General features: G+C 47.0%; 4 protein-coding genes across 5 annotated transcripts; 2 read left to right on the top strand and 2 right to left on the bottom strand.

The window, feature by feature from the left end:
* Positions 1–264: 264 nt before the first annotated feature.
* Positions 265–25,208, bottom strand: LOC118502369. The gene is made up of 20 exons (XM_036034588.1): positions 25,029–25,208; positions 22,632–22,709; positions 22,070–22,552; positions 21,736–21,993; positions 21,413–21,672; positions 20,574–21,345; positions 20,470–20,503; positions 19,274–19,554; positions 19,083–19,193; positions 17,951–18,120; positions 10,146–10,543; positions 9,517–10,073; positions 9,269–9,451; positions 6,742–7,042; positions 6,270–6,664; positions 5,961–6,191; positions 2,083–2,245; positions 1,206–1,390; positions 964–1,141; positions 265–886 (listed from the first exon to the last, which is right to left on the bottom strand). The coding sequence occupies exons 1-20, from the start codon at positions 25,068–25,070 to the stop codon at positions 480–482; spliced, it is 5,487 nt and encodes a 1,828-aa protein (XP_035890481.1). The 5' UTR covers positions 25,071–25,208; the 3' UTR covers positions 265–479.
* LOC118507478 (trypsin-1-like) lies at positions 5,499–7,390 on the bottom strand. Its single transcript, XM_036045986.1, has 3 exons — positions 6,742–7,390; positions 6,270–6,664; positions 5,499–6,191 (listed from the first exon to the last, which is right to left on the bottom strand). Exons 1-3 carry the CDS (start codon positions 7,040–7,042, stop codon positions 5,832–5,834), a joined length of 1,056 nt encoding a protein of 351 aa, XP_035901879.1. The 5' UTR covers positions 7,043–7,390; the 3' UTR covers positions 5,499–5,831.
* On the top strand, positions 12,430–15,012 carry LOC118507479 (trypsin-1-like). Its single transcript, XM_036045987.1, has 4 exons — positions 12,430–13,115; positions 13,872–14,022; positions 14,091–14,485; positions 14,571–15,012. Exons 1-4 carry the CDS (start codon positions 13,017–13,019, stop codon positions 14,940–14,942), a joined length of 1,017 nt encoding a protein of 338 aa, XP_035901880.1. The 5' UTR covers positions 12,430–13,016; the 3' UTR covers positions 14,943–15,012.
* On the top strand, positions 17,323–19,971 carry LOC118507472 (mucin-5AC-like). Of its 2 annotated transcripts, none has more exons than XM_036045976.1 (4): positions 17,323–17,614; positions 17,705–18,899; positions 18,991–19,565; positions 19,640–19,971. In XM_036045976.1, exons 1-4 carry the CDS (start codon positions 17,543–17,545, stop codon positions 19,820–19,822), a joined length of 2,025 nt encoding a protein of 674 aa, XP_035901869.1. In that variant the 5' UTR covers positions 17,323–17,542; the 3' UTR covers positions 19,823–19,971. The 2 variants fall into 2 exon arrangements, with proteins under 2 accessions (XP_035901869.1, XP_035901868.1); XM_036045975.1 differs by having other exon boundaries at positions 17,326–17,614; positions 17,702–18,899.

Raw genomic sequence — 25,208 nt, 5'->3', positions numbered from 1 at the left:
AGAGGGCTCCGCGGTGGAGATTCACTTTCATTTTCTCTCCTAATCAATAGCATTTCGTTGCTTTTGCGCGGGGTTGGACGATCACCTACTCGCTTTCTACTACTGCGTTACGTCCATTTAACGACCGTCGCTCGAAAATGGCGAATGATCGATCTACCGTCTACCGTCTGCGCCTGCTGTCAATAACTCACATCAGGCAGGAAACAGTCAATTTTCTTGTCATCCGCTGGACGTTTAAATCAAAACCGTAAATTGATGAACTCATCTTGTAGTCAGCTTTTGCTTCTGTAGCAATTTTTATTTTCGTATACAATTTGACCGCTTCTTCCATAACAATAAACCCTCCATGTTATCTTAGCTTCTAAACACTAATAGTGACAGCCGTAGTTACAGCTCTTACATGCTATGGTTTCATGGTGACTAGAAAACGAATAAATTATCAACAGTAAACAGCTGTCCCGAGCGGACCGAGAGGCTTCTCAAATCCTTCGGGCAATATCCTTCGGTGGACAGATACATTCATTGGCAAGCTTATCGTGAATCCACGGCAAGTAGTTGACGATGCGCGTATAAATTCCGGGCAGATTCGGGCGGGCGCATCCACGGCCCCACGACACCACGCCAATCACTTCCATGCTACCAAACAGGCCCATCTTATGCATCGGACCACCGCTATCACCCTGGCAAGCGTCTTTCTGACCATCGTGGTACCCGGCGCACATCATGTTCGGCGAGATCTTCTTGCTTCCGTAGCCGGCATCCAGACACTGTTCCTGTGACCAGATAGGAACTTCGACCGATCGTAGCGTCTTGGACGGAGCACGCTTCTCTTCGATCCTGCCCCATCCGGCAACCACACCGACCGTTCCGGTGAAATCCATTATACCTGTAGGAAAGCGTCAGACAAAATGGTTATTGTTATTGATCAATTAGCCCTCACATTAGCCGCATGGCATTATTTACTTCCGTCCGGCAGACAGGCTGGCTGAATGGTGGGCCCGTAGCGTAGTGGTTTGTCCAGTTCGAGCAGCGCAATGTCGTTGTTGAACGTAAATATATCAAAGTCCTCGTGGTCGATGATTCGCTTCACGCGCCGAAGCTCTGTATAGTCCTTCGCGATGTTGTGTCCTCCGAGGTAGACCTGTGCGAAGAAATGAAGTAAAGGAGTGAAATATCCTTCCCTTGTTCCGTGATCTAACACTAACCCTTATCTCGCTTGGTTCGAACGAGTTCACACAGTGAGCGGCCGTGACTAGAAAATTGCGTGAAACGACCGACGCTCCACAGTACAGCTTGCCCTGCCTGAAGAGACCGGCCAGCCATGGAAACTGATGGGCAGTGGTTTCGGAACCTCCGACGATACGATTAGTGCGTCCACCGACACCACACACTGGAAAAAAATTACACTTGGGCTTAAGAAATTTGTATAGAACTTTGCTTATCCGCTTGCCGATTACTTCAACGCTAAAACAACCCCTCACAGTACGAACGAATAGCACACTAATACACACGAACCCCGTACACAAATGCATTCGTTATGTGTGATCGGTACAGCCGATGGTCACTTATATGTACGCTTAACCTAAATTCGCTAGCCTCATTCGTTTCTTCGTCTTTCACAGCCACACCGTCGACACGCCTCACCGGGATCGAAGAAAAATGCCACCGAATCACGGGTGAACATTTTTCACACAAGTTCAGTATGTAGAAGATCGTCTTCTTTTATACACGAAAACGAAAGTGAAACCTCTGATCCACTTCCTTCGTCGTCACTGTCACCTGCATTTTTCCATTGCAAAAGTGCACACTGCACAACGATTGTAATGATTTGTTATGCAACACGTGTGTGATGCACCGATGGCGTTCCGACAAAACCCGATGCACTCCTGCCCGGTGTCCTGCGATATGCTACGATGCACTACGCCACAGCTGGCAGATGCACCCCTTGGTCCTGGGTGCTGTTGTTTACAAATAATCGAGTTAACCTTTCACTTTCATCCCACGGCACTGATTGGTTTCATTGCGGCACTTTTCATGCAGGTTGCCACTCCCTGACACACTCACACTGCTCTCTCAACTCACCACAATCACAGGAGTCGCTGGAGTTGTTGACAGGAGCGGCCAACACTGGAGCTGCCAGCATCGTCAGCATCAGCACCCAAATAGCCATTAAGCGTACGGACGAGGATCGATTCATGATCATGATCGTAAGAAAAATAAAGATTGAAAACACAGACACGGCACTCTAGAAACACACGAGAATGAAAAGACTTGTGCGTCCGACCAGGCGACGAAAGGATCTCGATGCTGATGCTGAAGCCTGCGTGTCCTGCGCCGTGGATCTAATTCTATTGCCAGATAGGATAACCCACGGGAGCTGAAGCTTCTTGTGCCTGTTGACGCAATGTTCTGTGACTGACAGCAGCAGTCGGCGTAGCTTTTATACAGCTCAACTTTCCGAGATCGGATTCAGAAGGTTCACGAGACAATGACGACGCGACGCGCGGGACGTCGTCGACTACCTTGGCGCGCTCCGACTCGAGTGATCGAACTCGTGTCAATGTGGTGTGAGCCCTCTTTGTTTTGCAATGCAGTGCGTTCCTGCAGTTTGCTGTTCCCTTCCGTGCGGTGGGTCTGATCTCGAGCCGTCGTCGCCGTCGCCGTCGTCACCGACGCCGTCTTCTGTAACGAGAGTAGTGTAGAGGCCGTGCGCGATAAGGGTGCGGATGCGCCTCGACCGTGGCTGCGGGTACCCGAACCATGCTTTGTCGGCACACCGCATTGGGCGGCATACATACGAACACAGGCACACAAATTTCGCCCCTTGTGCACCTGTCTCTGTGTCAGCGTGTCGTCGCGCTCGGCGACATAACTACCACATCTCTCCGAAGACTGTCCCGGGATGATTACGGTGGACAATTACCTCATAGTGCGAACGGAAAGTGAGAGTGCGTGCCCTTGGCTCTACTAACACACATCGGACCGTGCGGCTTCCTCTACTCGTGGTGGTCGTGGTTGCATCGGCATCGCTTACATCGGAGCCGATAAGCGTCGACGCATGATGCGCCGCACTCAGACCCACGTGCGAGGGAGAAGGCCAGCCGACAGATATCGATAGGGGGAGGTGATGCACAGAGAGAAAGAGAGATGGAGAGAGAGAGAAAGAGAGAAAGAGAGAGAGGTTTTGGCCATCTTTAGCATCGCTGTAGTGGTGGTAGTAGTAGTAACGACAATTGTTCGACAATTTGGCTGCAAAACTTCAAGCGTCACCGTCATGATCATTGCGCATAGCGATCGTTGCTTCGTTTGTTTGTTTATTTTCCATCATCTCTTCTTCCGCAGAGAAGCCCTCGTTTTTGGCACCTCTCTCTCTCTCTCTCGCTCTCTCTCTCTCTCTCTCTCTCTCACTCTCTTTCAAGGCATGACAAGATCGTGTACTACATCGTTGTTGGTGTTTTCAAAGCCACGAAGTAAAACAAAGTAAAGAAGCAATAACCCTTCGAGCATGCAAATCACGTTGCACTTGTGCATTGATGCATCATTATTCGGTTTTGGAGGGCTCTTACAATTTTCTCTTTTTTCCCACCATTTGTGAGCTACCGTCATGATCAATACTGGTCGACTTATCATATTTAGTAATCACCGTTCACCAAGGACGCTTATGATCCTTGGGAGCAGTCTTCACAAGAATTGGAGGCTTAATGGGCGTTTCCAGTATTTCAAACTCATTTTAAAATCTTCGTGTAATGAACAGCACATATAGCCTATCAGTATCCTCCAACATAAATACAGGTGGCGTCTGTACAATGTCGTTTGAAGCATTTCGTAACGTTCCTCCAGCAAACGGACAGCAGCATATTGCACAACGCCGCACCGATGGAAAGAAACCTTGTCTACCACCAACCCTGACCTATCTAGCATCTGGTGCGTTTGTTATCCTAGGTCGACCACCGGCAAGTCTCTGCCCCCGAAAACTTGACTTTGAACAAACGCGATCAATCACTCGCTTTTATAGCCTAACCTTCCATTCCATGGCCTACAGGAACGAACCTTACACAAGCATAATGGGCCAAGATCAAGTGCTCTTACATTCCCTGCGCTCTGGCGCAAGAGCAGCGCGATCAACGTAACGCATCGCTACGTAACATCGAATTCGATGTCGCAATCTGCCGCCACGCTGTCTTGAGCATACAAAAAAGGTATTTCAATTTATTTGTAGAATTTCGCCCACTTACAATTTATTACTTCTCTTAAATCTTACTTCTGCTAAACTCTGTGCTTTCATATCAATAAAGCTTTTTTCCATTTGCTCTATCAAGCGCAACCCTTGTACAATGCCACACACACACACACCTACAACGCACGATCAACCCTCATGGCGCAAATGTTCAAAACGGTGTACACCCGCGCCAAGCCACTTGCGTGACATCGTTTCGTGCTGAACTTGAACAGCGATCATCAAGCGTTACTCACCTTTCCGGCCATTTGGCGCATTAGGAAATGCAGATGATGCTGACATTCAACTGGCTGGTTTTATGGCGGGGATGCAACAAACCTTGAAATCGCATCCATATCGCTTAGCGCAGCGACAGAGGACAACGATTGTGCGGTGCGATCGTACTCCCCGCCCGAAGTTCAAGGATGATATCCGCGGTACATCCACATTGTAGGTGAATGCTAATGGACGAACGCGAGCTGATTCATTCCTTCCGTCAATCACACAGCACGAAAGAAAACCGGCACGATGCTGTGGGCGAATAGTCCTTGACAAAGCGCGGAAGAGTAATGAAAGCGCGGCAGTGGCATTGGGTGTTGAAGGCGGGTAACGGGTGTCGGGGCGCGATCTCCTGAACGCTAATGATGCAGGCCCACAGATTCGTGGCCAATTGCTGCAGCTCACGCGACACGCTTATGCTTTGATGGGCAGTAGGGTAATAGAACTAGATCAGTAGAGCAGTGTGATCACTGAGCGAGTAATTAGCATGACTTTTTTAGACTTCAAGAAAAAGAGTACAAGAGCACATGGAGGACCTTGTTATTTAAGTATTATTATTAGTTTTAGAAAAAAATACTCTGCATCCAGCTATGATAGCTTCATCACAAGTCAATTCCTCTCCAAATATCATTCAAATGGTCGATCGATTCTGAAACAGTACCGGATGCAAGATTAATGACGCATGGCTTGAGTACTACACAGAGCCACAAGTTCAAGACCGTTTGATCGTTGAACTCTCATATCTCGTCTAAAGAAAACATTGTCAAACAGGCAAACCACCCCTGCGGTTCGAACTGCAAACCTTCACACCCTGACTCATTCCCGGGAACGTACGTCTTTCTCCGAAAAACGACCCGAAAGATAAACGCTTCCCATCCGCTCGTAACTCATTCCGTACGCGTTCAGTCGAATGCGGGTGCGCTGAACCTTGCTGAAATGACATTTTTGTAAACACCTTGTGCAATGTTCAATGCTGCTGCCCTCTGCCGCCTACTGATTCCACAACCACGACAGAATTCCACGATGTGAAGGTGAGAAACAGTCCTCCGGCCAGAGCTTTCACCTTATCCACCGGGATAAATCATCGTTGCGATCGCGATCAAGTGCAAGTAAAAGCTTTATTTATTTAAATAAACTCACACACGAGGCTAACGCCGCCCGGCGCAAGTCAACCTGGTTCATGCATCTAGGGACGGGAAGCAATTAGCAGCCATTTGCATCGACAAACAATTTCTTTCCCGAGGTTTCCTTCCGGTCGGACGTTGCTCCCACTGTTCGGTACGTTTCCGTTTCAGGTACGTTGTTTATTTGGCATTCCCCAAAACAATCCTTCACCTCACTGACACGTACACGCATCGCGCGTATTGAAGTTGATCCAGGAAATGAATCGGTTCACTCGGGCGTATATCCCAGGAAAGCGAGGCTGTGCACAGCCGAAACCCCACGAAACGACGCCGGCAATCACGAACCGGTTCGCTTCTGCATCGAACACGTGCATGGGACCTCCACTGTCGCCTTGACACGAGTCCTTGCCACCCTCGGGAATCCCAGCACACATCATGCGATCGTTGATCTGGAACCGGAAGTAGCGCGTCTGATTGTGACAGTCCTCGTTGCCCAGAATCGGGACGTGCACTTCCTGCAGTCGCATCGGGAACGTCCCATCGCCCAGCTTACCCCAACCGGTCACGATACCCTGCGTGTGCGATAAGAAAAAAAAAGGATCATCAGCATCAGCGACAGACAGACGGGAGAGAAAGTCGGACGGACTGACCTCCTGTCCTGCGTACGTGTTGCCTTCCGGTGGCAGACACACCGGTACAATCGTGTCACCCAGCGGAACCGGTTCACTCAGCTTCAGCAGCGCCACATCGTTGGTAATGAAGACCAGCACGTTCACGAACCAGTTGGTCATTATGTAGGACACCTTACGCTCGAAGGAATCTTCCTTCGGTACAGCGCGATCGTGCATCAGTAACTTCACCCGAAAACGTGACCGATCGCTACCAAACACGCAGTGGGCCGCTGTCAGGACATACCGATCGTTGATCAGCGATCCACCGCAGATGAACCGGTTGTTGTAGTACAATGCCGCCATCCAGGGATACCGTCCAATCTCCGCTTCATGACCTCCGACAATCTTGGAGTTGTTTGTGTTCGTACCACAAGCTAAGCAAGATGAAGAAGGATGAACAAACTAGTAAACACTTTCGCTAAAGGGAGCCATTTCTCATACCACTACTCACAGCATGGTGGACAGTTTCGGGGCGCTGCCCGGTACGCAAACACACTGAAGATTGGCATACCGAAGACGGTCGTGATCCACGTCCACACGCCACTGTTCAGCAACGGCGCTTTGCCAATGAATCCGTTCGGATCTATCATCAGACTATCGTTCCACGCAAATCTTCCCGGTGCTGTAAGATTCTCACTGGTAAAGTCGCCAATCGGGACGGTACTGTTCGGTTCACTGGCCATCACACCAGGAAGCGCACCTTCCCACACGAAACACAGTACGATCAGGAACAGCACCGAACGAAACGCCATCTGCGCGACGAATTTGAACTTGAACTAAAAGTCCTCACGCGTCCAGGCAGGCACCAATGCCTGCAAGTACCGTTGGTCAGAGTCAGGTCTCGTCTTCAGCACTTTCTCTCCCCATCTTTACCGTATCGTACTGTCGCGTGCCTTGTCGCACCAGCGTCGTAGCTTTCTTCTTCGCTGTGCCGTGTGACGTGAGTTGTGTACTGTTTACTAAACTCGGGGTGCATTTTTAAGTCTCTAATCAAACACCAACACTTCCAAAGCCGGTGGAATATGCTTACGCATTCATATGGATAATATCTTGTAGCTTCTGCCACGATAAACCATCAGCGTTATCCTTCATCTATTCCACGTACCACATACAAATGGAAATGAAGCTGATCGTTAATCTGATTGTGACATTTGGCCACCTATCATGCGATAAAATGTATGCAAAAGTATAAACACGCCGGAGCAGACGGTGCAAAACAAGAAGAACCACAGATCATCATCATATATGGGTTTCACTTTCACAAGAAAACACCATAGAAAGTAAGAATCCCCTGGAGTGAAAGTGCCATTCGCGCTTGTGTGTGATGTGCAAGTCATTTAAATTTTCTGACGCTTTTATTACTGAACCAATGAAACAATATTCACAGTGATAAAAAGAAATCTGCATAATTTGCCGTTCAATATGCAACTCTCATTTAATTATATAATAGATCGATCGATTTTTTATTCTCAAAGGACGACCCAATGGTTGTATTAGATCGATCGTTGTCAAATGGATAATTGTATGAAACATGTTAAATAAAGTATCGTCAGGGGTTTCATATTATTTCACAAGTACAAAAATATATTCATCCTAAAGCAGTACAAGACAGGGCAAAAGTATTTATCTTTAAATATAAAACATGAATAGAAACTGGATGAAATTTAAGACAATTTTCTCAGATGATAATACAACAGCAGCAGTGCCCTTTCACGGGTTGGAGAAGGAAATGTCTCCAAACCATCGTGAATTGTATTAATTTTTGTAATTTAGTTAGGCCAGGCCGTTCTTTTTGAATAAAACAAAATACAACAGCAGCTTGAGAAATTCCTTCAAAAATCCTTAATAAGGGTCTAAAATAAGCGCACAGTCTACCCAGCCAGGCAGTGATCTGCTAACTCACCCTGTCGAGCAGTTTTAGTTAAATGTTTACCTTCAAACAAAAAAATTGCATCCAAAATTATGATCAACTATGCAGACAGTAATTTATGGACAAATTATGGATTTCAAAATTTTCTCTTAGGATTCTTTTGACAAAATTATGTTCTTAAAGAATATTATGACATATTGTTATGGGACAAACGACAGTAAGTTTTATTATTGCGAAAAGTTTACGGACAATGCAGCAATAAAAATCACGATCATACATATTCTTTAACGTACATAGCAATAAATTAAGGGTAATTTAATATCATTCAAAACAGCTTCAATATAGTCACATCTAGCATTCAACATAATATAATATATTTGTTTTTAAAATAATCCAGAGACGATATAAGTCCTTTAGAATCAAAGTCTCCGTAAGTGGAGTGTAGATTGAATGCTCGCGCCTTTGTGAGATCGAAATCAGCTGCACTGAGCGCGAAACAAAAAACGAACTACAAAGAGCTTCAAGATATATTAACCTTAGTATAGCTCCGTTTGTAAGCATCATTGAAATTAAAAGAATGTTGAAGCAATGCCTCTTCCTACCTATAACCTACCAAGATCCAAAAGGATATCGTGATTAAAGTGTATCCACAAACCATTTCCAGGTGATCTATGATTTCTTTTACAATTCAATTTCCCTGTTTAAATGATTGTGTTATGCAAAGATTGTGCAATCCAGAGTTTAAAACGTAACTGACTACATTGTATGTTTTTCATTGCGAGCAATTATTGTCACAACGGCTGGTGCATAAAGCACGTGAGCATCGAATGGCAACAGCGCTTAAAAGCAATAATGTTAATGGAAACTTCTCAAACCATCATTAAGCCGTAAAAGCCGTCATCTCATTTTCTATTTCGCCCATCTCCATTGTACGAGCGAATTTCATTTTCCACCATGGTCTCGGTATGATTTATTGAGTGTTCTAAAGCCTGTAAATAGATATCATTTAAGTTCCTTTCACACAACTTCATTAGCTCCGCGTAGCTTTCTGTTTGTGCGCCAAATTAGGTTCATGATAATGGTCTTCCATTTCGGCAAGCTAGAATCAAACCGCGAAACGCTCACAGGTGCACGCATCTCTAGTGTTAGATCTAATCCAGTTCAAGTAGCGCGTGACGCGCGTATAGACCCCGGGATAGTTGGGACGGGCGCATCCCTCGCCCCACGACACGATGCCAACCAGCTCGCGGAAATTGCTGTCCCCGACGTTTAACGGGCCTCCACTGTCACCCTGAAACGATAGCAAATCACCGTCATTGCACTGGGCGCCGTTCGCCAATATGAGAAATCTCGCACCTGACAGGCGTCCCGTCCGCCTTCCGTGTATCCTGCGCAGAGCATGTTGTCCGTAATGCGCGAAGCACGATAACTGGACTTTCGACATTGCATGTTTGAAATGATCGGTACGACTGCCTTCTGCAGACCCTGCGACAAACTGCCGTTACCCAGCTTTCCCCAACCGATCACCGTGCCATTCTGGCCGGCGAAGCTTCTACCGTTGGCCGGAAGGCAGATCGGAACAAAGCTCCCGCCGGCATCAACCGGATGCTGCAATTTGACCAACGCAATGTCATTGTTGAACGTGTCCAGACTAAACCGTTCGTGGCCGTACAGTTTCACAATAGTGCGTGTGACCATCTCCGCATGCTCCACGTCGTACAGCTTCGCCAGCAGCTGCTGGGGCGTGAAGCTAAGCACGCAGTGAGCCGCGGTTAGGATGTAGCGATCGTTGATCAGCGATCCTCCACAGTAGAACGCGCCCCGATACAGCAGCCGCACTATCCAGGGATATTCTTTCACGTCGGCCGCATCTCCACCCACGATCCGTGAGCTCGTCTTGCCCCGGCCACAAGCTATAAGGCAGAGAAAGTTGTTTGCGATGACAAGACAAGAGCACAGGGTGTTTCAACACTTCGCATACGTACAACACTCCGAGCAGTCACGTGGTGGTGGCAGTGGCTTCAGTGTCGAGCTGGCCGGCGATTCCACCCCGAAGCTCGGTGGCCGGTAGTTCAGCACGGTTGACAGCCAGGCCAGCAGTGGGTTTTTTGCACGAAACCGGTTATCACTGGCCGTGCTAAACATAATCGGCGTCACGTAGATGTCATAATTGATCCGGTTGTGTTCCTCATCTTCTCGCTTGTTGGCACATAATCGGAGGACAAAAAAAAACGAAAACAAAACTATTGACATTGCCAGAATGCACTTACCCCCAAAATGCGTTAAACGGACAAAATAACTTACACCATACACCAAGCACAGCACGCACAGTTCCGTCCAGAGCACAATCTGCAACAGCTTCATAGCTGCTGGATGGGCCACAAATTAACGACAACGAAATCACGCCGCGAAGCCGTTCCTCAAAACAACACCGGTGATCGTCCAAAAATGAGCTCACCAGCAGCTCGACACTTCCGCATCCTCGCACAACGCAACACTATCGCTCACTGGCTGCGTTTTTGACTGTGACCGTGCACATACATCCGAGTCGAGCTCTCCGGTGCTGATCTCCCGTGCCCCCGTGTGTGGCTCACACACAAACTAAGCCGACTGCGGGGGAGCGAACGACTGACCGCAACGTTATTGTATGATTGTCGTGCGACGTGTTTGGGCAGACGCAAAACGACATCGCGTCCAACGGCACCCGGCCATAGTCCCGGCGACGTTCACCGCGGGTTGAAGTGTAAAAATCACCGACAATAAATAAACGGGCACAAACAAACAGACAGACAGACAAAAAAGCTAACCTGACAAAAATAATTAAAGAAAGCACTCCCGGTAGCCAAGCCCGCCGCCCAACTGGAGGAGCTCAGTAAGATTGGTGGAAACGGTCCACACTCACGTCCTGCTGCTGACAGCTCACACGCCATAACCGCTGCGGTAACGCGCCCTCGCACCGATCCATTGAACAATAGCGCATGGAGCAATCGCCAGTATCAAGTGAAAGCGTATCAGAATGGAAGAAACTGACCCAGTCTTGGACAGTGAACGTAGATCCAGCAAATAAATAAGATAACGGCACGAACGGAGGAAAAAAACGAGATCGAGTCTTGTCACCAAGTGATGGCCGTGTAGAATGTGCGCGAAAGTAAATGCAAGTTGTGGAAGTAAAGAGGTCCAACTCTGAGTTTGTAAGAGGACTCGAGGATGTCAGAAAGTGCCAAAGATCGTGTAGACATGTAATGCAGGAATCGCGCAAGTGGAGTGGCTTTTATTTTTTTATCATCATTAGGGTTTACTGCAATTGTGTGGTCCTGTAGGCCTGATGAGATATAACCCACAACCTTGATTGAAACGCATTAAGCGGTACAAACAGACATTAAAATTAAAGTTAAGGAGACGAAGCTTACGAGGTCAGGAATAAGGGATACATCACGTACATCTGTTTGCATTTCAATTAAATTTATCTGGCCTTAGATCACACATTTGGAAGAATTGAGCTGCACCAATTATCTGTATGAAGCTCATACTCTTGCATTTATATGTGTCATAGAACGCACATAATCCACTGTATATAACCGTTGGACTTGGAAGATGTAGCGTTAGTCCACATCGTGCTGTTAGCCATATCTTGCTAATGAGTACGGCAAACATCTGCAACCATAGTTGACCTGTAGAAATGTCACTAACTGAATGTTCTTGCATCTCCTTACACCTTCTCTAAGATTATGTTGGTTTGCACGGCATGCGTCCGTCCGCTGACTATAAACCTTAATCCGCGAAATGTTACGAGCGGAAAACGATAATTTATGCACAAAATCTAGCGGTACATTTCTCCACCGACGGACAGAACCGGTCGAGTGGTCCAAACCCCCCTGAGGGCAATCCCAAACCTCGAGCCATTTCCAACCCTGACCGTGAAGTCGCACGCCACTCTTCATTCACGCGCGTGCGTACGATCGTGCTGCTCGATCACTGAGTTGCGAACAGTAAAAACGGACGCACCGGTCGAGAAGAGTGAAATACCCCGATAAACAAAGCGGCGAAAGAGGACGCGACGAAAATAAATAAAAATAAAGCAACAAATACCCCTCGAGGAAAGGGAAGGACGGACCAGTGGACTATGGCTACCGTGGATGTGACAAGTTCAAGACCACGGGTTTTAATGGGTATGGTCGATGAGCTTTCTTGACCAAACACTGCTACTTACCGTGGGTGGAACGTCCTAGCATCGCTAGCACACCGCTTGATGCGTCTGCCTAGAACGGGTACTTTCGAAATGGGCCGCAAGCTTCCACTCGCCAAACGACCTGGAAGCCCCACAAACCTGCCAAACCCATCTGGAGCAAGTGGCCGGGAGACTGAATCATCTGATGTGTGCCAGAAGGGCTCTCCTATCTCAGCTGTCTCGCGCAACCCGTCCGGGGCGCCAAGATGTGGTCAGGTGTGGCGAGATCCGCTCGGCAGCGTTTAGTTGTGTACGATCGTGCGTCGCGACTAGAGCGCGATCGCCACACCGGTAGCCGGTTAGCCTGTTTCTCTCGCGTCAAACCCAACGCTACGAAGCTGGTCAAAATCAAAGTCGAAATCGCTAGCTAGAGCCAGTTTGAACCGTCAATCGTCACGAGGACGACATCAAGCAACACACTCGCGTGACGCTCACTTTATATGCAAAGTACATATTGCCCGGACAGTGCATTCCGCAGTTCAATTCGAATCGTAGTGAGAGTCGTACCCGCCCTAGTACGAGCGAGCACTGTGGTCAAACAGTAACGGGCCACACTGCGAACCAGTCAGCAGGATTCGCTGGACAGGCGAAAAGAAAGTTGAGCTCCGGCGATCGGCTTCAAAAAGCGATGCAGTGCGTTCATGCACTTCTTTGTAGTGGCATGCAGCTGTCAATCCTGTTTCTGGTCGGCCTGTTCTTTCTCAGTGAGCCCACGGCTGCTGGACGTGTAAGTGTGTTTCCGGAGATTCCAGAATCAGTTGTGTGTCCCTGTGTGCCATTCCCCATCCCAATTCTCTTCGGATGAAAGCGAGTGATCGGTGTGGCTAACACGTTTTCGAACTTGTCGTTGCTTTTTTTGGCAATCCAGTCAGTTTGGCAGATAAAGCATACATGGCTGCGATTTGTTTCTTTATTTCTTTTTCCGAGCCCGTTGAGTGAGTGTGTGAGAGAAGATGAGATGAGTGTAGCCAGGGTTCAACAAACTTTAAAGCTACGCAACGAAAAGCTCTTGCCATACCGGAAGAGTGAGGACTAAAGCGCAGTAGAACTGTAAAGCTGTTTCCAAAATCAACAACTGGTTTTTCGAATCGAACGAAACGAGTGTCCAGTAAAAGGGACGCCCATACGTTCCGATCTTCGCTGTTTTGTTTTTATTGCGTTTGGTTTGTTCCGGCAAATAAAAGTACAAAGGATGGAAAAGCAAACCGGCTGTTATGGACAAGCTTAAGAAAAAACATTGATTGAAATCAACTAAGTTTAGCAAAACACAGTTGCTGGATAAACCGACTTTTAATAACAATTGTTTGGATGTTTCATCGAGTTTGAGCTAAATTATTTATTTAAAAAAAACTCGCTTACGATCAATTTTAGAAATAAAGATCCATATTGAGGAATGAACCATAAACCATTTTCAACATCACTATTCCTATAGCAGTTATTACCCAATCTAATCATCGCTTAACCATATCTTTTCCTACCACAGATAGCTGAACAGAAGCAGGCGATAGACTTCCCAGCTCAGATCCAAACACAAAAGAATAATCCTTTCATCGAATGGCTGGCAGGACTGATCGGCACTTCTACGCCACCGCCTCAAGAAAATCTCACACCACCGGAAACCTGTCCAATGTGCAGTGCGTATCAATCTCACGGTTGATCGATGCATTATCTCATGAGTCCCACCTCACGCTTTGTCTTACAGAATGTGGACGGACGAATCGACTTACGCGTATCGTCGGCGGACAGGAAACACAAGTCAACCAGTACCCATGGATGGCAATGCTGATGTACTCCGGCACGTTCTACTGTGGAGGATCACTGATCAGTGATCGCCACGTACTAACCGCAGCTCACTGCGTGCACGGATTCCAACGGAGCAAGATCAGTGTCGTGCTGCTGGAACATGATCGCGTCTCAACGACCGAAACGATGACTATGACCTCCCAAGTGTTGCGCATCATCGAACATAATGGGTACAACTCAAACAACTACAACAGTGACATTGCCATCCTTCGGTTGGCCACCACCATGAACATTGACGATAAACTTAAGCCCGTGTGTTTGCCTACGCCGAAGAAACCTTTCTCCGGATACGATGTAAGTTGAGATGGCGCTGTCTTTAGAACTTCCTCCTGGAACATGACAATTAAACCGGATGCCTTTTTAATCCATCGCTACGCAGGGCATCGTGACGGGGTGGGGTGCAACATCGGAAAACGGCGCCATCTCCACCAATCTGCAGGAAGTAACGGTTCCGATCATGTCGAATGCCGATTGCCGAAAGACGGGCTACGGGCCTACGCGCATCACGGACAATATGCTGTGTGCCGGATTTAAGGAGGGAAAGAAGGATTCCTGCCAGGGTGATAGCGGAGGTCCGCTGCACGTGATCAAACAGAACAGCACGGACAATGTGCACCAGATTGCGGGCATCGTGTCGTGGGGTGAGGGTTGTGCCAAACCCAACTATCCGGGCGTGTACACGAGAGTGAACCGGTTCGGGACGTGGATTAAATCCAACACGGTCGATGGGTGCTACTGCAGTGAAGAGTAGGCAACAACTAGACTGATCATGCGTCTAATTTAACCCCATTTAAAACATGAATAAATGTAAGAAACTCAAACTGAAGTCGATGGTTTTTGGAAGTTCAGAAAACCTTCCGTAGAGGGTTGTTGACTAAAAATAACCAGTTTGTTTGCTCTTTTTTGCCTCATCAAGCGTCAGAACAGAGTTTGGCACAATGCACAATACACGTTGGCAATTGACAGAATGGTGTCATGCTTGAGGCTCATTGTAAATCGCAATGAGCCGCAACTTTTCGCCCCGAGTGGTTTTATTTCCTTTGGAGAAATTTTATCCGACATAAAAGCGCCCATAAAAGCAAACGGTTCCACATTCTTGAGACGTGCCTTGAGAAAAACGGTTTGAGCAAGTGCTTGCTATGGCGTCTTTTGCCACCTTCTTTCTTATCTGGCTAACGATTTGTATTTACGGGCAAGAGGTAATCGCGTCGCTGGTTGAATCCATCTCCACTCTCATATCAATCACTAATGATCCTCATTCCTAATCACAGATAGCCGGTTCTGTTCCAGATGATTCTATTACACGCGAAGCTCCATTGAGGAGTGTAATCGATCATTACTTGTCCATTCGGGAAGGTCTGCACGCACAGGGCACTCGGGCTCGAAATTTAACGCGAATCACGAAACCTAGTCGATCGGTGTTTAGTAATTTTGTCAATCAACTAATCAACTTGAATAATACTTCGGACATTTACAAACCGTTGGCAACCGATCAACCCGTGCAAGATGAGCAGCAGCAAACTTCCGACCCGTCCGGTCCCATCCAGAGCGGACTAAGTAATTTTCTGGTGGTGCTATCGAATCTCTCCAACCGTCCGCTTAGCGATCAGTCGGCGAACAGTAGCTCCGGTGGGATCGTTAGTGGTGGTATAGCCGCTTTTCAAGAGACCGTTTCACAAGTTAGCAGTTCCATCCAGAGCGGGATCAATTCCGTCTTCGGGTCGAACCAACCGAATGAGGCATCCGTGTCGGCTGGCTGGAATCCTGTTCGTCCTATTTCGAGTGCCATTTCGGTATCATCGCAACCTTCGTTTTGTCCAGCGGATTGCACCATGGGTAAGTACGATCGTGCGTACACGCTGTTAGAGCTTACAGCATTGTAATACCTCCACTTTGTAGTTTGCGGGTTGTCACCAGAGTCCGCATCTTCGCGCATTGTCGGAGGGACAGATGTGACCCCACCGAATCGATACCCTTGGATAGCCATGTTACAGTACTACGGACAAAACACCGGAACAGGAACGCTCATCAACGATCGTGTCGTGCTTACCTCCGGTGCGATCATATCCAAGATGGTAGTTTTCAAACAGATCAAGGTTCTGTTTGGTGTGTACGATCCGAATGCCATCGCCGAAGGTTCATCCGTAAAGACGTTCTCCGTCACGCGCACTAAGCTGCATCCTCAATACACTGCAAACAATCCGTTTAGAGACAATATTGGACTGCTCCAATTGGCAGTTCCGGTAACAATCACCGATACTTTCATGCCGATCTGTTTGCCCAATACAGTGGATAGTTTTTCCGGTGCTGATGCGCTGCTGGCCGGTTGGGGAGCCCGTGAACTTGGAGGAGAATCGTGGAACAGTCTGCAAGCCGTTACGATACCCCTGTACTCGGTGGACGAATGTCGTCTTGCCTATCCCAACGCAACCGAGAACAATCTTTGTGGTGGGATATTTGGACCGGCAGCGAAGGAACAGCATAAAACTTCTTGCGATGTAAGTAAGCTGGCGCTTAATTGATAAGTGTAATAAGAACTTGGGCTAACGGTTTTTCCTATTTTTTTCTACAAAATCCAGGGTGATGAAGGAGCCGGCCTTATGTATCCCTGGCGAAACGATCCATCATTCACGACGCTGATCGGTATTGCGCTACAAATTCCGGGCGTTGGCTGTGGCAGAACGAACGAACCGGCGATATTTACCAAGCTGCACGCGTACATCCCTTGGGTACGAAGCCAATCGGCAGGATGTTATTGCAAAGCTTGAGAAAAACAACACGAATGTTCAATAAAAATATGTTAATGTTCCGGCGAATTTGATTGCAGCGTGGGCCCTTTCTTTCATTTCTCATCGAAACTTCTTCTCTTTTTCTTGGTGATATTGATTAACAAACTGCAGCTGGAAGTGGCTGTATTCGCGAAAGCCAATGACCTCTGCCAAACTGGCGAACCGTAAACCTGTTCTGCAAGAAATTTTGTGCAACAACATAACTGTACCGGGGTGCATTTTCGGGCCCCGCAAATTCTGCGATAACGATCTTTTTCCCCGTCTTTCGGTGTGCGTCCACCAGCACGGAAAATCAAAAGTAATCGCAAAAGTAAAAAATAAAAACAATTTGACCCAAGACAGAGTTTCTGGTGCCATTTTTCGGTCTTTTTTGGTTGTTTTTCTGACACTGTTCTGGGTCTGCCATTAAAAAGAATCCGAAACCGAAACAGGATTCCATTCGTCCAGCCGTCCATCCGCGCGAGAACAAAACGTTTGGTTTGGGCCACTGCTCAGCTCAGTTCGTTGGGACCACTCGCACTGGTCAGAAGTGGAAGCGCTTTAAGGGTTTTCGGCAGCAACGATGCAAGTGTTTTCGGTGCAACTTTGGCTTTTAGGTGGCTTTTTAGTGATTTCGTCCGCACACCATGGACAAGTAAGATATGGTCAACTGTCTTGAGTGTCACGCACGCATAATTTTCTTGTCTGTCATTTGCTCGTTTCCGCTTAACAACTATTGCAGCAGCATCCCGAAGCAACGGTGAAGGCTAAGGGAGTGGCCGAGAAATGGCCCATACCACAGAGTGCCATCGAGTTTGGCTCGTTCATCAACCAGACAGCCTCTAACAGCACAAAGCCTTCCGGTGGCGCTCAGCTGCTTGTCCCATTTCCCAGCGCGAACGATCCACAGGTGCAGCAAGCTCCGTTCGCGTACAAACCCAACCGCCCGAACGTGGCTCAACATTTGCTGAGTAACGTGCAAGGATCGAACATCGGCTCCAGTTCCTTCTTCGTGATACCATCCAGCACGACTACCGAGACATCTGCGGACGCCGGAATTGCGTTGAACGATCCACTGCCGAACCCACTGCCAGGCATTATCAACGCTTCCCAGGCTACCGTGTCCAACACCAGCAGCGCAGTGCAGGAAATTACCAGCCTCTGGAACACGAATGTTCAGAACGGATTTTTTGGCTCACCCGGCAATCGACCCAGCAGCGATGAGGGGTCAGCATCCGGATCGACTCCAGGATCGTCTAATCCGCTGCAAGGCATTATCGATAATTCGCAAGCGTCGCTCAACAATGCTACCGGAGTGGCACAGGGTATAGCTGGACAATTTGGAGCCAATGTCCAGAATGGGCTGACAAACATTTTCGGCATCAACCTGAACCTTCCAAGCAACGATGAACCGGTGGCACAGTCGACTGAAGCTGCCCCTACGACTCTGGCAGCCCCGACCACTGGGTCCAACATTGTGCAGAGCCTAGCTGGACAGTTTGGAAGCAATGTGCAGAATGGGCTTTCAAGCATTTTAGGCGTAAATCTGAACCGTCCGAGCAACGATGAAGCAGTGGAACAATCGACCGAAGGTGCATCCACGACGACCCAGGCTCCCGCGTCCAGTGAAACCACCGAAGCTGCCACTACTACCGCGAGTGCCGCAACGTTCACTACCTCCGGTGGATTTTTTCCACTAGTGAGCTTCGTCAACAACACGCAGTCGCTGGTTAATAGTTCGCAGCTGGTGCAAGCTGTCACCGGTTCGCTATCGGCAAGCTTTCAGCAAGGCCTAGCGCCTTTATTTTTCCCCCGGCCCGGCAGCAAAAACTCGGCGGACATCGATGCGGAAATGTACAGAAACAGTGATGGGGTAGCGGTGCCAGGCAATACAAAATCCACTGCGCCCCCAACGCCACCCAGCTGTCCAACGTGCCCCAGTAAGTAGACCAGAGAAACGCACACTTCTCCGTCCTCACGCAAAATGCACCCTTCCAACTACAATCTTACGCGCTTGTTGCTGTCGCTTAGGTATGTGCTACTACCGACCGTTCCAGCGGATCGTGGATGCGACAGATGTCGCGTCCAGCACAAAGTACCCGTTTATCGCACTGCTAACGTACCTGGACAGCCCGTCCGGGCAGGGTTCGCTCATCAACGATCGCACCATAGTCACCACGGCCAGTGTTATCGAAACCATGCCCATCCCCATGCATATACGCGCACTGCTCGGACTGTACAACCGGGCCGATTCAAGTGAAGTAATAAATACACTTGAAATAACCACCACCTACGTTCATCCGGGATACAATACCGCTAATCCCCTGGTCGACAACATTGGACTGCTAATACTGACAACTCCGCTCACCAGCTTCAGTCCCATCTGTCTGCCAGCTCCGAACCCAAGCTCACCGCCCGTACCCAAGGCTACCATCATTGGATGGGGTTCGCAGGTTGCCAACGGACCGCTTGCCAACATTTTGCAGGAAGCCGAGATTACGCTGTACGCCTCCTTAATCTGCCAGATGACGGATTTGCGGGCTACGCCCAAGAACCTCTGTGGAGGCACGATACGGTTCACATCAAACACTGGAGCTACTTGCACGGTAAGATGGACATGTTTGGCGGAGGATAATGGCTATTTACTATTTACTGAAACTCCAATGACCTCTATTTTCAGGGAGACGGTGGTGATCCTTTGGTGGTTATGAAAGCCACTACATGGGAATTGATCGGCGTCGCGCTTGATATACCTGGCATTCGATGCGGTGAATATCGTACTCCGGCCATGTTCACTAGCATTATACCGTACCTGGACTGGATTACTACCTACGGACCAGGATGCGAGTGTTACATTCCATAAAACACTATCGGCCAGCCTGATGAGTCATCAGTGTATTTGTGAGGAAATTACAATACAACCTACAGCCATTAAGCAACAAGCGTTAAATATATCAGTAATCTTCCTTTAGAATCAAATAAACTATCTCTATAATGAGCTTCACATGTTAAAGCATTCATTGATTCGCCAGTTTTATGCGTTAAATGTAAGTTATATTGAATAAAACCTACCTTTAATTCGCTTAGGGTAACGGCTCTCTTCTGAACAGCACACTTGTATGGTTGGCTGCATGCAATCACGGCGCACTCTTGGCTGCGTACACTGACTGGCTGCATCCGTGCTGGCGTGTAAACAAATTTCAAACGTCAAACTCCACAACGCACGTTGGGAGTCGTTCAAATGCAATTCACATTTACTTATTTATTACTAAATGTTAAACCTTTTGACCATCCAGTTTTACTGTTTTGCACAACAAATATACATATCACCTAATAAATGACAATGTTTCATTGCAGTTACGCACATAAATATAAGAATGTGATAGCACGCTGATTAGACGCTTCGGTGTAGTGTTTGACGATTTCTCCTGATCCTGCTTCTGCACACCATTAAAAGGCACTATCCGGTCCAGTTGTGTCTGCCTTCCTATTTCTTTTTAGCAGGTGGGCCCTGCAGCCAGAAGGTTTCCATGTCTCCTTTTCCCTGCAGATAATAATTCCGATTAAATGCTTTCCAGTACGCCCAACGACCCGATATGGCCTTTTCCACTTACCTTCACAGCTACTTTCCCACGGTACGACAGCTCGTATCCTAGCTTCTTCAGCTTTTGAGCCGTGTATCCCGACACCTGGATGTTATCCGTCTCACCGCTGCTCTCCATTCGTGAAGCCGTATTTACCGTATCCCCAAACAAGCAATACCTCGGCACCTTCAGTCCCACAATACCGGCCACTATTGGTCCCGAGTGAAAGCCGATTTTCACCCCAACTCCGGGTAAGTTTAACTGCCGTATGCTTTTCAACATATCCAACGCTAGATCGGCCATATGCTGGGCGTGAAATGGGTTGATGTCCGGCGCACCACTAACGGCCATGTACACCTTCCCGACCGTCTCCACCTTGTAGGCCATCGGTGAATGGATTAGCTCATCGAATGCACTGAATGCAGCATTGAGCGTGTTGACCGTCGTCATGGCGTACTTGATTGAATCATCACCAGTGATCGTTTCTTGCACCTCGGCAAACAGTACCGTCACCTCCTCAAAGCTTTGGCACGTCTCGTGCGGGTTCTGGCCCTCGCGCAACCGTTCCGCTATCGAGCGTGGAATCATCGAGTACAGCAGTTCATCGCCCTGTCGCTTCCAGGAGTCAGCCAGGGCAAGCGAAGTTTCCAGTTCCTCTGCCCGCTGCTCCTCCCGTTCGCACATCAGATCCAGCCGCGAGTAGTGCGAAAAGCCGGAGAACACCATCTCGCGGCTTAGTCCGTGGGGATTGAGATCGTTTAAGTAGAGACCCATTTCACGCAACTCCTCCAGGTTGTTGATGCTGTAAGTGGACACAACAATCATCAAAATAAAATCGATCGTTAAAACCCCCAGTGATTTCCACTTACAGAGGGCTGCAAAGAAACACGAGCGAGTTGATGTCTTTGATGTAGCGCATTTCGCCCTTCAGCAAAATGCTACGCAATCCCTGAGATCCACGACGCGGAATCGAGGTCATGATTTTTGCCGCATCCTCAGTGGAGGAACTCGTATCGACCTGTGACACTGCCGGTTGGCTGTCCGTTTGCTTAGTCGCATCCTTCGATCCTTTTGCTGAAGATCCCTTCAGTAGCTGTATCTCAAACAGGACGGTCTGCAGTCGTTTTATCTGCAAATAAAGATCGTGCGTTAAACATCCAAAATGTTCTTGGGACATCGACAAAGCTCGTACATTTTCCCACGTAAACGTAATGCCGCTCGGTCGACGAAGTTTGAAGTGCTCTGTTACTTTCGCTCCGAGCAGTTCCATCGGCGATCGGTTCACGTTGTTCAGCATCCACGACTCGATCAGTTTCTCGCCTACGGCCGTAATTTTCATTTCCTCGTTCAGGATCAGAGCGAAAGGGAACAGGTTCAGCAACAACTTACTGTTGACCGGTGTCAGTTGCAGCTGAGAAGGATGCGCCTTGATATGAACGCGGCGTTGCATCTGTGTTGTACAAGAAGAAAGATTTTCAGATTTCTTCACATTCACCACACTCACAGCAAGGCGATGTCTCACGTACATATTCACGATTGTCAAAGTCCAGCCGATACTTTACGATAACCGTCTTCAGACCGCCCTGTATCGAAATTGGTCCCGATGTTCCACCAGGCGTGTCGTTCTGGCTTTCCAGTACCTTGATGCTTACGTCCATCCCGTACAGCTGTTTGGCAATCTCTAGCAACTGGCCACGCAGATACTTTGAAAATCCCGTCCGTGTGCTCCTGTACACCAGTACGGCCCCGTTTTCATCGACCTCCGTAAGCTGCATCGAGGGACTCTTCATCTTCCGGTAGGTGAAACGCATCTGCAGGTGAATGTTGTCGACCGAATGGAGGAAATCGCAGAAGTAGCGACCCGTCGCCTTGATCAGCTCATCGTAGCCAAAGTTGCTGAAGAATCGGACGAAACATCGGCCAAAAAATATCATAAACTCATCGAATGGTTTTCCGGTAATGGCCGAGAGGGCTGCAGCAAGGTCTGGTATCAGGTTATCAGGGTACAGCTAAGGGTAGGGGAGCAACATTAGCCTTTATTTAGTACAAGCACAAGAGTTGTACTAATAAATAGAGCTTTTTTCATACCTGATGTGTATTAAACACAGTGTTTTTACACCCCGTAGTGAGCAATGCTTGGCGCCAGACAAACTCCCCATACTCCAGCTGTTTTAAGGATAAATTATTCAATTTACTACGTACACAAATGATGCAGTTAAATGATGTAATGTGCTCATTTTTAGAACAAAAAGCCAATGATATTTTTCTCTATATACTCGAGTCTAAAAAACTCTAGGTGAGTTTGCTGCTTTCTCCAATTTTCTCGAGAAAATTTTTCTTCCAGCCATCCGCACTAGTCCGAACTGTTAATCATTATGTTCACAATCGATTGTCTAAGCAAATAAGATGTTTGGTTCGTGATAACCGGCCCCATTGATAGAAATCGATCGGCATTAAATGCTATATTCACAGCAAACGGAAGCTAACCGAACGAAAATGGGAACCTAACCTTAGCAGATGTACCGATGGTGCTTCCGGATGTAATTTACCTTGCACCTTTTTAGAACGTAAGCATCAATAAACCCTACACTCTGGAAACCTTTCCCTCGTTTCTTCAAGCCATCCTGCGGACATTCCTTGTCTTTCAATATTCTTTTGACACGGAAAAGAAACTAATGATCCCGTTTCCTTTCACAAATGATGATGAACGATGTCGCTGGAAGTTTGTTTGGAACGATAAGGACGACTTTAATAATAGCAGGATAACATCACTAACCACTTGACTCTTGGTTGGAGGTGACTCTTCCATCATCATCATCATCAGCGTGGAGGACATCAACAATTGGTCATCTTTTGTGTGTACATGAAAGACCGGTAGTCGGACATATCATTTCACAATTGTAACACGTAACGTACAGATCTTTTACGCTTTCGATGGTTCTCGTTTATTGATAATGCTTTAATGTTTGAATGTTTAGGACATTAATTTTAATCAAAACAAAATAAGGTTTTTTCTGGTTCACTATTGTTATACAAATATCCGGTTATATTGCACCACAGTTTAGCTGCTCCTCTCACGTATTACTGTGTGGCCGCAATTATAGACAGTCTCTTAAAAACTGTACGTTTTTGGCATATGGATGGCCAATAGAAATGCCTGTCCGTTGCATGCTAGTGTGTTTACCTTGCATCAGAACTTACAAAGCTCTTTAAGACCTATTGCTACCAAATGGACGTAAAATAAAGGAAGGCGAATTTTAGTTTAAATGCTCATATCCAATAGGAACTGATTGCAACTGTCTGAAGACTGAGTCAAATAGTTGTTAAAAATCGAAAAACCAAGAATTAGTTCATAAATTTTGAATTAATTGCCAAAACACATGACGCTGCTATTCTTATTTTGCTCCGTGTACATCCTATGTGAGACCTTAATGATAATGTTGACGGTAAATCAGTTTCATTTTCCAAAGTGAGCAATTAGCGTCCTACCATTTCTACCACAAAATCAAAATTTACTAAATTTTGTTCAAATAATATAAAATTAATATAAAATTTATTGCATTTTTTTACATTCAATTAAGACATCAAAATGTTTATACAAATCAACACTTGTTTTCAACTCAAATGACTGTTTTGTATAAAACGTTAAACAAACTTATTATATTGCTGCTAATGCAATACAATTTTAGATCAAAGACGAATCGAATTTGTAAAGGACAGTTCGCTCTACTGTTTTCATTCCGTTCGCTTTCTTAGTATCGTAGTCCCGTCTAATCCGGTTAAAGGTTTTTTTAAAAAAGAGCTTTAAGCTTCGACCTTGTCCAACTGTGATTTATTGATTCTTCCACAAATGTTTAAATATTTTTCAGAATATTTAAATCTAATTTATTTCGTTGTCCTTAAAGCTCTGTATAATAAGCCTAAATAATATTATCTGCAATATCTTGCACATTTGAAAAAAACTTTAGCAAACATAAACAAATTGGAGCTACTTGTGCGAGTGTTAAAATAATCTCAGATCAGCTGCTAGATGGTGGTACACGCTTGTAAGCTTATGAAAAGGTAACTAAACGAACTGCGTCCGCTTGAACGGATCTTTAGAGGATTAAACGACAAGGCGTGTTTGAGCTGCAAATGGATTCCAACAGAGAAGCAAAAAGCACCGCACCACTCGTTTGTAGTCAATGAAGCAAGCAAACAAGCGAGCATACAATTTGCATCACACAACGCAGCGAAGGTTCTGAGACAACAAAACATAACAGCAAATTACCTACAGTTTTTTACGACCCTTCACGAACTGGAAACGACTTTCCCTTGGTGAACGGTTTTTTTCCTCTGCTCACCATCGGTACCGAACCGTCTCTAATGGGTCATTCCTCTAATATTAAATATGAAGAATCGTAAGTTCTAACAAACACAAAAAATACACACAGGGAGCGAGCGCAGTTCGAGTTCATAATAAAGAAGGAAGTTTGCTTTACTTACCTGTACAAAGTGTTGTACGCTCTCCAGCAGCATTCCGTACATGGTTTAGCCGTTTGTTTGTTTTTTCTTGCTGGCACTTGCACCGAGGAAATCTGTATCAGGTTGGTTTCCGTATCCTTCAAGTACGTGGAAACTTTTTTCATAAATGCTGTCGTCTGTAACCTCTGCGTTTAGCTGGAG

This window comes from Anopheles stephensi, chromosome 2, assembly GCF_013141755.1.
Source record: "Anopheles stephensi strain Indian chromosome 2, UCI_ANSTEP_V1.0, whole genome shotgun sequence".
NCBI lineage: Eukaryota > Metazoa > Arthropoda > Insecta > Diptera > Culicidae > Anopheles > Anopheles stephensi.
This window is presented reverse-complemented; position numbering and strand designations above follow the sequence as displayed.

What these genes read in the sequence shown, in the direction of transcription:
- LOC118507478 (XM_036045986.1), bottom strand. Translation starts at nt 7,042, where the DNA reads ATGGCGTTTCGTTCGGTGCTGTTCCTGATCGTACTGTGTTTCGTGTGG. An exon ending in CCGAAACTGTCCACCATGCT is followed by an intron (nt 6,665 to 6,741) that starts GTGAGTAGTGGT and finishes CATCTTGCTTAG; the next exon opens with CTTGTGGTACGAACACAAAC. An exon ending in ACACGTACGCAGGACAGGAG is followed by an intron (nt 6,192 to 6,269) that starts GTCAGTCCGTCC and finishes TCGCACACGCAG; the next exon opens with GGTATCGTGACCGGTTGGGG.
- LOC118507479 (XM_036045987.1), top strand. Translation starts at nt 13,017, where the DNA reads ATGCAGTGCGTTCATGCACTTCTTTGTAGTGGCATGCAGCTGTCAATC. An exon ending in GGAAACCTGTCCAATGTGCA is followed by an intron (nt 14,023 to 14,090) that starts GTGCGTATCAAT and finishes TTTGTCTTACAG; the next exon opens with AATGTGGACGGACGAATCGA. An exon ending in AACCTTTCTCCGGATACGAT is followed by an intron (nt 14,486 to 14,570) that starts GTAAGTTGAGAT and finishes ATCGCTACGCAG; the next exon opens with GGCATCGTGACGGGGTGGGG.
- LOC118507472 (XM_036045975.1), top strand. Translation starts at nt 17,543, where the DNA reads ATGCAAGTGTTTTCGGTGCAACTTTGGCTTTTAGGTGGCTTTTTAGTG. An exon ending in CAGCTGTCCAACGTGCCCCA is followed by an intron (nt 18,900 to 18,990) that starts GTAAGTAGACCA and finishes GCTGTCGCTTAG; the next exon opens with GTATGTGCTACTACCGACCG. An exon ending in ACACTGGAGCTACTTGCACG is followed by an intron (nt 19,566 to 19,639) that starts GTAAGATGGACA and finishes CTCTATTTTCAG; the next exon opens with GGAGACGGTGGTGATCCTTT.
- LOC118502369 (XM_036034588.1), bottom strand. Translation starts at nt 25,070, where the DNA reads ATGTACGGAATGCTGCTGGAGAGCGTACAACACTTTGTACAG. An exon ending in CCGAAACTGTCCACCATGCT is followed by an intron (nt 6,665 to 6,741) that starts GTGAGTAGTGGT and finishes CATCTTGCTTAG; the next exon opens with CTTGTGGTACGAACACAAAC. An exon ending in ACACGTACGCAGGACAGGAG is followed by an intron (nt 6,192 to 6,269) that starts GTCAGTCCGTCC and finishes TCGCACACGCAG; the next exon opens with GGTATCGTGACCGGTTGGGG.